The sequence below is a fragment of the Bos mutus genome, chromosome 25 (assembly GCF_027580195.1).
Source record: "Bos mutus isolate GX-2022 chromosome 25, NWIPB_WYAK_1.1, whole genome shotgun sequence".
In the NCBI taxonomy this organism is placed as follows: domain Eukaryota; kingdom Metazoa; phylum Chordata; class Mammalia; order Artiodactyla; family Bovidae; genus Bos; species Bos mutus.
In genome coordinates this window covers 41,162,247-41,174,856 of record NC_091641.1, presented here as the reverse complement: position 1 = coordinate 41,174,856, position 12,610 = coordinate 41,162,247, and the positions used below count along the sequence as shown (strand labels likewise).

Genomic DNA, 12,610 nt, shown 5'->3' with positions numbered 1-12,610 from the left:
AGTGGAAAGCCCAGTCTCTGCACCCCGTCCCGCTGTGGGATGGGGCGGGTAGCGGGCAGGGGGACACGGCCAGTGCCTGGGTGATTCCTCAGGGCCGCCTCCACACGCGAGTTGCTGTGCAGACCCTCCAGGAGGGTTTTGCACGTCTAACCGCACTTCTCATTCGGAAGGTTCCATCTGGTTGTTTTCCGAATCCCCTGCCTCTTTCCATGCTGTCGGTTTTCACTTCTGCTGTCGTCAGTTGAATCACTTTATGCTGATTGCCTGATCTCTTCTGACTCGTTCCGCTGTTTCATTTCTCGTCCTCAGAGTGCTGGTGTGCCTGCTGCCACCCCTGTGCGTGCGCTGATCCTCAACAGGAGCTGCTTCTTGTGTGGGGCCTCTGCCTTGCAGTGGACACGTGCCTTTGCTGGGCCCTGGGTGCTCTCTGCAGAGGCCCACAGTCTCCTCTGCCCAACCACCCAGAGGAGCCTTCCCAGGGCCCCGCTGTGGCCTGGCGTGGACGCCTGATCACTCTCAGCCACAGGCCCAGGGCCTGGCTCTTATGCAGTGGACAGCAAAGCCAGCCCGGTGTTTGGGAGGGTGTCTCGGGGTGCCCCTTGCTCTGAGGCAAGTGGAGCTGGGTGGGCTCTGTCTGCACCAGGGTCAGCTGTCCTGCCCCACTGATGCTCCAGGTGGTCCCTCACAAAGGTACCAGGGGGACCAGCCGGGAGCCCGGGGAGGCGTTGCTCATAAGAAGTGCTGACCAGTGATCACCACAGCTGGAGGCCTGGGGCTGAATCCAGCACTGGTTCTAGAAGCGGGTGGTGCGGGAGGACCGTGGACCTGTGTTCCCCCAGAGGGGTGTCTAAGTCTCCCTCCCAGTAACTGCGGTGGGACGCTATGTGGAAATAGAGGCTTGTAGGTGTGACCGAGTCAAGGCCGTGAGGGCAGCTCCCGTCCAGTGACTAGTGTCCTTGTGAGCAGAGGGAACTTGGACACGCAGAGAGGCGGCCATGGACGGAACAGAGGCAGACGGGGGTGAGGGAGCGCCAGGACGGAGGCGGGAGGGTCCCTGGCCTGAGGAGCGGGCGCGGCCCTGCCCACCCCTGCTGCCACCTCTGGCCTGCAGACCCTGGGAGCCAGGCTCCTGTTTCAGCCCCGGTGTGCTGCTCCTTGCCACAGCCGCAGTGACCGCGGTGGGGCTCTGCCCGTGGGGCCTCCCTGCGCCCCCAGCTCTCGGCTGTAGGCGTGAGTGAGATCTGCGAACAGCGCTTGAAGCCGGATCCCTCCAGGCACCTGGTGAGCCCAGCTTCAGCCCCGGGGGCCCAGCCCACCCCAGCCCCCACACCAGCCCCCAGGTGTCATGAGAGTTGCATGCTCTGCTCCTGCCGCTGGGGCCTGGCCACCGCGCTGGATCTGTCGGAATTGGGTCAGATTTCGCCACCATCTAAGGGGCAGTGGCCTCGGTGTTTGGAGCCCAGCGGCAGTTCAGGCCTCTGGGCACAGAGCTGGTCCCACGGCCGCCAGGATCCCAGGCTGCTGGGCGTGACATCAGCTTGGGCGCATCCTGTGGCCCGTAGGCGGCGGGGCTAGGTGCCAGATCACCTGCAGGGACTCGGGGTCGGGCGTGACCGTGGTCTCTGTGGGGTCCCCGGGCCCCTGGGGCGTGACTTGGCGTGCAGGCAGCATCCCCGTGGGTATAGCCTTTGACCCCGCAGCGATCCCTTCCTGGGAGGCCCCAGTCTTGCTCCTGAGGCCTCCAGGTGGATGAGGCCCACCTGAGCGAGGGCGTCTGTCCCTCAAGCCACCTGACGCAGGTGTAAGTGCAGGCACCAGGCCCACGCCTGTGCCTGCAGCGGCGAGCAGCTGAGTGAGCGCAAACCTCCCCATCACAGCCGGCACTGTGGTGGCTCGTTTTCCATGTTTTCACTGTTTCCCTTTACAGACGAGGAGCCAGCGCTCAAAGGAGACCACTGGCCTGGGTCCGCGGCTGGCCAGGGCAGAGGCAGGGTTCCCCAGCCACACCCCTACCTGGGCCGCCGCGAGGAGTCCGGGCTGCGGTCTGGGGTCGGGACGGCTCTGGGGCCCACACTGCCCCGTGGGCCAAGCGGTTTGCTTGAAGGAAGGGTGGCCAGCACCCTGGTGTCGGGGCAGCCACGGGGCCAAGACAAGGCCCTGGGTGTGCTGGGAGGCGTGATGGATGTCGTGGGTGGAGTTTGCTGATGGCCTGTGTGGATCCGGGCAATGAATGCAACAATTTTTCTCTTGAAAAAAATCAGAAGTTCTGGGACTTCCCTGCAGGGGGCCCAGGTTCAATCCCTGGTCAGGGAGCTAGATCCTGCATGCCGCAACCTACACCCAGCACAGCCAAATAAATAACTATTTTTAATAAAAAATCAGAATTTCTGGTGATGTTGGCCCTGTGTTCTCGAAGGGCAGGAGCTGAGAGGGGCTGTTGCTTAGCCAGTGGACGGCAGGCCAGTGGCCGAGCCTCACCGTGACTCAGAAGTGCTGTTCCTCCTCTGTTCCCCCGGCTGAGGATGAGGCGTTTGGGAGCCTGGCAGTGGCTCATGGCTGGGGGCTCAGATGCTGAGACAGGATGAGGGGGCTCCATCCCGAGTCCCAGCCCCACAACTCACTGCTGGGATGGTGCAGTGGGGGCTTCATGCTTTTGTGCCAACTTACTGATCACTTTTCGTCTGGTGGAGAAATCTGCTTTCAAACGCCATTTGACTCTCAGATGTAAATGAAATGAAATAAACTGATGAATCACTAAATTCTAACATATTAGAAAACAGCGCTCCTTTGGCATCTGGTGACTTTTTAATTGATGTAAAAGTTGGTTGCTGTGAACAAATCTAGACAAATCTCTTTCTGACTTGCCTCCGAGTGGGAAATTAAGCGACTTAAATGGACTCTGAATGCGCCGTCACCAGAACACACTAAATGTGGAAATACAACACAGAGCCCCGCGGAGCTCTTGTGTCTGTGGGGAGAGAGGGGAGGGCAGCCGCTCCCTGCCCCAGGGACGCAGCCCATCCTCCCATGGGGAAGCTGGGGCCACAGAGGACCCGGCAGGCTGTCCGGACATCCGGCCACAGCCAGTGGGGTGTCCAAGCAGAGACCAGAGCATTAAGCCCTGGGGTGAAGCCGCTGCACCCCACGTCCCACCCTGACGTCTGGGAAATTGCTTCTTAACAAAGCACGGACTGAAGCCTGAGACCACGGCCGAAGGCAGTGCACACAGCGGCACCTGCAGTCGCTCACTCACCAGCACTCACACCTTCTCAACCAGGACAGACGCTGCCAAGGGGATGTGGTCTGGGAGCTGCTGGAAGCTGAGGGACAAATAGGCAGCATGGAGCGGCCAGGGGCCTCCTGAAGGAGGGGGCGTTCCAGCTACAGGTGGGGAGAGGGAGGTGGGCTGGCCCGGGAAAGGCTCTGCGGTGGGAAGAAACATGGCGCAGGGAGGAGGGCCTCCTGGCCCCCAGGACCCACCCAGCTGCGGGGTGGCTCCAGGTGAACTGGAGTCAGCCTCCAAGGTTTCTGAATAGTCATGGGGCGCCTCAGCCCTGGTGCCCAAGCAGGGGCGGGGCAGGGTGGCTGGAGAGGGACGTCGTGTCCAGCAGCCACTGGCCTCAGACTCTGTAAAGGGAGACGGCAGCCCAGAGCGGAGCTCCAGCGAGGGTGGGCCCCATAAGAGGGGTCGAGATCATCCATGGGGGGCGCCTCGGGCACTGTCCCGTTGCCATGGCTCCTGGCTGGGGCTGGCGTAACCTCTGCAGAGTGTCCTCAGGTTTCACCTCAGCTAATCTCCTGGGGCTCAGAGGCCAGGGGACACCTGCCAGAAGTGGGGCACAGGGAAGACACACCACCTCTCTCTTCTGAGAGCCCAGGTGATGCCCTCCTGGGTGTTAAGGTGTGTGGGCATCGCAGCCTGCTAGGTGTAACTGACCAAGCACCCGCCCACCCACAGGGCCCATCCCTGCCGTGTGCCGGGTCCCGCCCTCGTGTGCGCTCCTGCACACAGGACAGTGAGCCTCAGAGAGGCTCTCCCTGGCCTTCCTGTCCCCACTGCCCTTTCCCGTCACCCTGATCCTCTCCGTTGATGACAGTCTAAAAGTACCTCTATTAAGTCACTTTTGGTTTGTCGCCCGTCTCCCTGCTGGCCTCGGCGCTCAGAGTATGGTCTCGTCTGTTTTGTGCTAAGTGCCATCCGCACCAGCCCGTGCAGCCATGGCCCCTGGGGACGCAGGAACTCCGTGTCTCCCACCTGAACACGTCCAGAGGGGGTGTGTGAATCTGCTGAGTGTGCAACAGGCCACATGAGAGTGCCAGCCAAGCAGGAGATGCTGTCCAGCCCTGCCTTGCCACCTGGCTCCATCCAGAAGGCCTTGTGCACTAGGCTGCAGGGACCTTGGCAAGGGGACAGCTCTGCTCTGATGCCTGCGTTCAGGTGGCTCTGGCACCTGCTAAGGGGAGACCCCCGAGTGGACCTCCCGGCCAGCCGTCCTGACACCCATCGCTGGGACACGGCCCCACTCCATCTCTCAGAGTCAGCCTCCTGCCCTTTTCCATCCTCCTCAGACTTTCAGAAGGGCACTTTGAGTCCCCTCCGACCCCCAAGCTCTGGTCTGCCGCCCCAGCGGACCTAAGAGAACGAGGTGAAGACGCCACCGTCATCAGAGACGCCGCCACCGACGGGACAAGGGTTGTGGGCCAGCTGCGTAGACCTCAGGGAAAAAGGGGGCAGAGGACAGACTGGCGCGGGGCCCGCGGGGAGCCGAGTGCCCGCCCCTACCCCGCCCCAGCCCCGCCCAGGCACCCCCACCTCCCTCCAACGCTCGCCCCGCCCCGCCTCCCCGCCCCGCGCCCCCGAGCCCCAGAGCGCAGCTCGGAGTCTGGAGCCAGCGCAGCGGGTGCGCGTCTCCCGAGGGGCCGCAGGCAGCGCCGTCCCTGGGTGAGTGCCGCGCCCCTGCCCCGCACCCCCGCCCCCAGAGCCCCACTACACTCTCCACGGGTCTAACCTCCTAACCTCCTGAGGGCAGCCTGCACTCTGGCCCTGGGTGGCTCCACACCGCCCCGCAGCCTCCCTGTCTTCTGCTTCTCCACACCCCTCCCTCCCATGAACCCCTGGAGTTCGCTGCCCGCTGCCAGGGGTCCCTCCCCACCCCTCTCATCGGCTGCCCTCTCGGTCTCCCCGGCCCACCACCTGCCCTCGCTGGCCACCCTCTACCTGGTCAGGGCAGAAGCCTCCGGGAGTCAGGGCCGGCCCCCTCTGCCCTGCGTGGGGGCCTGCCAGCCTTCCTGCGTTGGGCACTACAGTGGGGCCGCCCAGGATGGTGTGCGCAGCTGGAGGCTGTGGCTGGAGTAGGTGGTGGGGGAGGGGGGTAAGCGAGAGTGTGAGGGGGGGGCTGGGACTTCTGCGTGGGGAGACAGACGGTGGTGGGCCAGCACTGGGGACAGGGCGGTGGTGCTGGGCCAGGGTGCAGAGGGCCTGGTCCGGGGGCTCACCCTGGACTGGGAGGGAGTGGGGTGCAGCCCTGGGAGCTGGAGCTGGGGACGGAACCCCAGCATCTCCAGGGCTCCGGTGCTCTGGGCCCCTCCTCAGAAGGGAGTACACGGCCTGGAAGTTCGCCTGTGGGCCATCTCCCCACCCAGGGTCCAGGTGGGGCCTGGACTGCTGGCCCTGACCTCCCGCGAGCCTGGGGCCCCAGAGAAGGCGAGGGCGGAGAGACCCTGCTACCCAAAGTGTGAGGCAATCCCGGGTGCTGCTGAGTCCTGCCCGAGGAGACTGTGCTCCTGGGGGCAGCGGCCACTCGTGCGGAGGACCAGGAGCCCCCCAGGCTGACGCGGTCGATGCACCAGTGATGGTAAAGGCACCACTGGTTCCCAGGGACAGTGGCTGGGAGTTCTAGGGGCAGGAGCCCCTAGCCCTGGAGACTCCCCGAAGGGTGCGGAGGCCCCACGGAGACCCTGTTGTCACACGCGCACCTCAGGTCCCCTCGTGGGGAAGGGTGCCCCAGGCCAAGGCTGCCTTAAGGACAGATGGAGCGAGTTTAGGGGTGAGGAGAGGGGTGGCCATCAGCTGCCCCCCTGAGCTAAGCCCTCCCTGGGGAGGCAGGCCTGGGGGGTGGGGCTCTTGGGTGGTGCTGGGGACTGTCCCTGCCCCGCACAGGTGAGGACCCAGGAGCATCAAGCTGCCGTCTCAGTGGGTTCTACAACTGCCCCTGGGCAGCGGGGCCGGCTCCCTCTTGCTGACCAAGCATCATCTTAGCCTGTGAGGGGCTGGGCCCAGCACTGGTCCTCCTGGGAGCATGGAGCACTGGAGCACCAAGGTCTCCTCCCTGTCCCCAGGTCCCCGCGGAGGTTCTGGCTCCTCTGCGGAGCCCAGGGCTGCTGGTGCTGGGCAGGAGACGCAGGCTGTTTGGGGCAGGCAGGTGGGAGCAGCTATTCAGCACCCACTGTATGCGGGTCATCACAGCAGCATCCTGTGTCAGGATGGTTTTCTCTGCTCGGTGGCTTTGTACAAGTCTCTGTTATGGGAGCCTGGGCCCAGAGAAGTGGTATGACTTACCCAAGACCCCTTGGCCAGCATGCGGGGGGTGCTGGGGCAGGGGGTGGGCTCTGTTCCCTGAGCCACAGCAGCGGTCCCTTCCTGGTGGGGGTCTGGGTCAGAAAGCCCCAGTGACGGCTTGTGGTCCTTCCACCGCCACCCTCCCCATCCCTTATCTGAGAGGAAGGGGCCGGAGGGATGAGTCCCCATGAGGGTGTGATTCCTGTGACCAAGATTGCTGTCCCTGAATAGTGACTCTTGCAGAATTGGGCTCCAAGTGGCAGGCATGGCAAGATCTACCTAATTTTGTTCTTTGCTGCTCTAAAGTTTAACTCAGGCCTTGGGGTGCCTGGGGGGAGGGGAGCCTGGCAATCTGCTCAGGTCACCTTGGGTTCTGGGTGTCAGGCAGCCTCCTGAAGGCACTCATCTGATTCAGAATCAAACTCACATTCAGGCCCATTGAGCTCCTGCCCCACTCAGCCTCCTGAGAGCCCATCCTTGGGTATTTTTTGAGGGAGGGTGTAGTCCCCAGGATTCTCTCCCCAGATGCCAACAAAGTCCACCCCACCATCTCCACACCAGAGTCTAGCATTCATTCCCCCGCAGCACCTCAATGGAGCTTTAAACATTATTTTACATTTAATTTTTTTTTATAATGTGAGGGAGCCTTCTGTGCTCAGCCCTGGGGAAGAGATCAGCAGGCCGACCCCCCACCCACCAGAGCTCCACTGCCTTGGGTCCACTCTTGGGGTGTTGGGGTGGCCCTCCTGCCAGCCGGGTGCCAGTCCCGCCCACCCCGCCCCCAACTTGGAGCGCAGCCCAAGGGACCCCCAGCTTCATCTTGAAATGCATAGACCCCAGGAGCCTGTGTGCATGCGTGCCAAGTCCCTTCAGTCATGTCCAACTCTTTGTGACCCCATGGACCATAGCCCACCAGGCTCCTCTGTCCATGGTATTCTCCAGGTAAGAATACTGCAGGGGGTCGCCGTGCCCTCCTTCAGGGGACCTTCCCGACCCAGGGATCGAACCCGCATCTCCTGTGTTGCAGGCAGATTCTTTTCCACTGAGCTACTGGGGAAGGCCCCCCCACCCCAGGAGCCTGCCTTAACCTTTTTTAAACAGAGGTTTTGTCATACACCTCACATCCGGTCACAATACACAGCAGGAGTGCTGGCGACCCGGACCAGCAAATCCTGCAAGACTCATAGAAAGGTCTTTTTCCGCTTCCAGCCGGCTGGGGGCCCTCCTCTGGGTGGGGGCTTCAGAGGGGACAGCGCTCGTCTCTCCTTTGCTCCTGGGACCCTCGTGGGCGGGGCCTGCTGTCCTAACCCCCTGCGCTGCTCCAAGGTTTCTGTCCAGCCTCTCTGCCCACATTCCCCGGAGTTTTCTCTTCCTCCTCGACACTCTGTAGGTCACTCAGACACTGTTTCATCTTTACTTTATCCGCTCAGGACAGAGTTCGTCCCAGGTCAGTTCTGCAGGCGCCCCTGCGCCCCGACCTCTGCACCTGCTCTGAGGGAGTCCCTCAGCCCCTCTTCTGATTCTGATTCTCTCTTCATCTGTGTCCAGACTTTCCTGGATTTTTTTTTTTTTTTTGTCCAAATGTTGATGTTTTTCACATCCAAGAGTTGTAATTTTCAAAAATAGACGCTTGTTCATTTTACTTCTCAGATAGAAGCCAAATTCATTTCAGAGTATTTTTATCCACGCCTGGAGGATCCTAAACATTTCTAAACGTATCTCAAGCACACTTGTTCATTTACTTTTGAACAAGCACACTTGTTCATTCACCTGAGCGAATCCGCTGATCCCCCTCCGCTCCGCTGATTTTCCGGGTCGAGTTTCCCGGTGGCCGTTAGCGTCTAGCCATGGCGCCGGTCAGGAGCAGAGTCTCCCTGCCCTTGCCAGTGTTGTTTATGCTGCACCCCCTTGTCTACCAGATGCCAGTCGCCCACCCCCAACCCCGGGGCCCCCAGCCCGGGCCTGGAGGCCGCTGGGGATGCCCTTGGTGCTGAGGTGACTTTGGGGCACCGAGGGTCAGCTGACCCCGGCTGGTCATCACAACCCTTTCCAGTCCCCTCAGGGCCTTGTCTGGGCCCCCTGGGGGCGCCTAGACCCCCATCCCGGCTGAGGTGTCAGCCCCCATCTTCCCTTCCTCCTCTCTTCATCAGCGGAGGTGGTTCCTTTCTCATGAGGATCACTATTTTTGTGAACCATTTCAACGTACAGAAAAGTACCAGAGTGATACAGTGGATACGTGTGCCCGTCACTGTGGACTTCAGGTGCCACCTCCCCAGCCCTGCCCTGGCTATTTCTCTACAAACCTTATCACCCCTGCTGCTGCTGCTGCTAAGTTGCTTCAGTCATGTCTGACTCTGTGCGACCCCATAGATGGCAGCCCACCAGGCTCCCCCGTCCCTGGGATTCTCCAGGCAAGAACACTGGAGTGGGTTGCCATTTCCTTCTCCAATGCATGAAAGTGAAAAGTGAAAGCGAGGTCGCTCAGTCGTGTCCAACCCTATGCGACCCCATGGACCTCAGCCCCCGAAGCCTCCCCCAAATCTGCCTGCCCCACATTGTCCCCCCGACCACACAGACACACACAGACACACACACACACAGACACACACACACACACATGGACACAGACAGACAGACACACACACGGACACACAGACACACAGACACACACAGACACATGGACACACACAGACACAGAGACACAGACATACACACACACGGACACAGACACACACACACACAGAGACACACGGACTTACGCACACACAGACACACAGACACAGACATACACACATACACACACACAGACACAGCCACACACAGACATACACATACACACAGACACACACACGCAGACACACACACATACGTGCATTTCTTCCTGGCCCGCGGCTCGGGCTGGAATCTGCCTCTGCCTGTCGTGTGTTACCTGTTCACAGGGTGGGGTCCTCACTGACCCACCCCCGCTCAGGGTCCTCTGCCTGGGGCTGCAGTCTGCTGTCCTGGGACTGGGGGTGCGGCCCCGCCCCAGAGCACGCGCAGCCCCGTCTCCGGTCGTCTCCTTGGCCCAGGGACATCCGCCCTGCAGCGGCAACTGCTGGGGGCAGGGAAGCCAGGTCCTTTTGGCCACGCAGCTGGGCTCTGCTGGGTGACGCGGACACGGCTCACAGGTGGGCTGGCAGAGCCTCTGCAGCCTGAGGTCTTGCTTTTCAGCCACGTGGAAGGCTGGGAGCCTCTGGATGGTTCCAGGAGGCCACCTGGAGTCCGGCTCTGGGGTTCCCCAGCAGAGTGGGCCTGGGTGTCTCCACACTCTGGCTTGCCTGGGCTGGGGGTGCCTGGCTGCTGTCCCAGCCTCCTTGTCCCTCCCCTCCCACCTGTCCTGCGGGTCCCTGGGGAGGCAACTCCGAGGGTCCTCAGTCCGTTACCTGTGAGGTGAGGTATCAGTGCCCTCCCAGGACTCCGTGAAGGTGGCCTGGCTGAGCCGGGAAGGGGGCCTCTGGGTGCAGAGGGCTGAAGGGACAGTCAAGTCTCTGGGGGCTGCTGTGGCATCTCGGCTCCAGGGGCTACCTGCCCAGTGCCCCCACAGCCACCGACCCACTGCTCCTTCCTCTCCAGGTTTGTTTTCCAAACAATTTGCTTAATGTGATTCCCAGCCCAGTTGAACATGAGTAATCGTATTTACCCGCCGCCCCGGGGTAATCCCGTGCGTCCTGGGCAGGTGGGGCAGGCGCAGGGGAGACGCCCTCGGCTCAGTCGCTCTGTGTCCTTCCTTCTCTTGCAGCGGACGCCCCGGCGCTCCCGCTCAGCCTGCCCTGCCCGCAGTGGCCACGATGGAGCCTCTGTTCCCGGCCTCCCCGCTGACCACCTGGAACACCTCCTCAGTGGTGCCCAGCGGCAGCGGCGATGAGAATGGGACGCTGGCGGGGCTGGGGCCCTCACCAGGTGCCCGGGCAGTGGTGGTACCAGTGCTCTACCTGCTGGTGTGCGCAGTGGGGCTGGGCGGCAACGCACTGGTCATCTACGTGGTTCTGCGCCACGCCAAGATGAAGACGGTCACCAACATCTACATCCTCAACCTGGCCGTGGCCGACGTGCTGCTCATGCTGGGGCTGCCCTTCGTGGCCACGCAGAATGCCATCTCCTACTGGCCCTTCGGCCCCGTGCTGTGCCGCCTGGTCATGACGCTGGACGGCATCAACCAGTTCACCAGCATCTTCTGCCTGACGGTCATGAGCGTGGATCGCTATCTGGCCGTGGTCCACCCCATCCGCTCCGCCCGCTGGCGCCGCCCCCGGGTGGCCAAGCTGGCCAGCGCTGCGGTCTGGGCCTTCTCGCTGGTCATGTCTCTGCCACTGGTGGTGTTTGCTGACATCCAGGAGGGCTGGAACACCTGCAACCTCAGCTGGCCGGAGCCCGTGGGGCTGTGGGGGGCCGTGTTCATCATCTACACGTCCGTGCTGGGCTTCTTCGGGCCGCTGCTGGTCATCTGCCTGTGCTACTTGCTCATCGTGGTGAAGCTGAAGGCATCCGGCGTGCGCGTGGGCTCCACGCGGCGGCGCTCGGAGCGGAAGGTGACCCGCATGGTGGTGGTGGTGGTGCTGGTGTTTGCGGGCTGCTGGCTGCCCTTCTTCATCGTCAACATCGTCAACCTGGCCTTTGCGCTGCCCGAGGAGCCTGCCTCCGCCGGCGCCTACTTCTTCGTGGTTGTGCTGTCCTACGCCAACAGCTGTGCCAACCCCCTGCTCTACGGCTTCCTCTCCGACAACTTCCGCCAGAGTTTCCGGAAGGTTCTGTGCCTCCGCAAAGGCTACGGTGCTGGCGCTGAGGATGCGGATGCCACGGAGCCACAGCCGGGCCCGAGCAGCCGGCTGCAGGAGGCCATGATGCCCATGCGCAGCTGCAAGGCCAACGGGCTCATGCAGACCAGCAAACTGTGAGTGCTGAGGCTGCGGGGGCAGAGGGGGCCCGGCAAGGCTGCGGGACCCACAGCCACCTCTTCTGCCTTTCCTCCCAGAGTTGGGGGGCTGGAGCTGAAGAGGAGACTAGCCAGACAGCAGCGGGCAGGCGGAGCCGCCTCCCAAGGCAAACAGCAGACTGGAGAGGCCATGGGCGCGTGCAAATGCTGGACCCCGGAGGAATTCGGCTTTCAGTCTGGTCTGGCCGGAATGGTCCTCTCCACCCCCAGAAACACCAGCTCATCCCCCTCCACCCCTGGCCCCAGGCCTGAAACAGGTCCTAGAGAAGGTGCCTGGCAGCCTCACTGGGGGAGGCCTGGGCTCCCGGATGCCCGGGCCTCACTGTGATCATGGCTGGAAGGAGAAGAAGGACATGGGGGTCATTTGCCCCCCACAGGCCCCGCTGAGACAGCCCTGCCCAGTGTCCCTCCTGGGGTCCATGGCTGGACCAGAGGAGGAAGCAGAAACCAGGGGGCGCGGGGAGTGGGCAGCGCCGTGCTGGGCAGGGGAGAGTCAGGGTCAGCGCTGCCGGGGCCTCGGCACGGACCCCAGACCGAGGCCAAGCCCTGGAAACGAGATCACGTAACAAGGGCGCTTGTGTTTGACAAGTGCTCCCTGAATAAATTAGAGAATAAATGTTTGACTCTTTCCCAGAGCAAATATTGTCCCTGGAGCCGATCGAAACTGGTGTACATCAGTGCGGGCGGATCGCAGGCAGCCGGGGCGGGGCAGGCAGCAGGACACCCAGATAATAGTGAGGGGAGCGTCCGTACCCGCGGAAAGGAGCCTCGGGGCTGGGCTGGCAGGAGCGGGGTGTGGCCCTGAGGATGTGGGCGGTGGGGCGGGGGCATCCGATCCTTCCACGGCTGTTGGGTGTGGGGCATGGGCAGCTCCTTGGGGCTCCTGTCCCCGACTCTGGGTGAGTGGGGTCCCGGCCGTCTCCTCAGCCCCAGCTTTAGTATCCAGCCCCACCTGGGCTCCACCTAGAGGGTGGAGGACACAAACCCTGGTGTCAGTCACAGGGAGCTGGTGACCAAAGCCTCCCCGCCCGGCCCTAGGGGAGAGGCATCCCGTGCAGGGGTGGATGCCTGGGAGA

General features: G+C 62.6%; 1 protein-coding gene across 1 annotated transcript; it reads left to right on the top strand.

Moving 5' to 3' along the window:
• The first annotated feature begins 10,389 nt into the window (after positions 1–10,389).
• On the top strand, positions 10,390–11,496 carry SSTR5 (somatostatin receptor 5). The gene has a single exon (XM_005886826.3). The coding sequence runs from the start codon at positions 10,390–10,392 to the stop codon at positions 11,494–11,496; it is 1,107 nt and encodes a 368-aa protein (XP_005886888.1).
• The last annotated feature ends 1,114 nt before the right edge of the window (positions 11,497–12,610 follow it).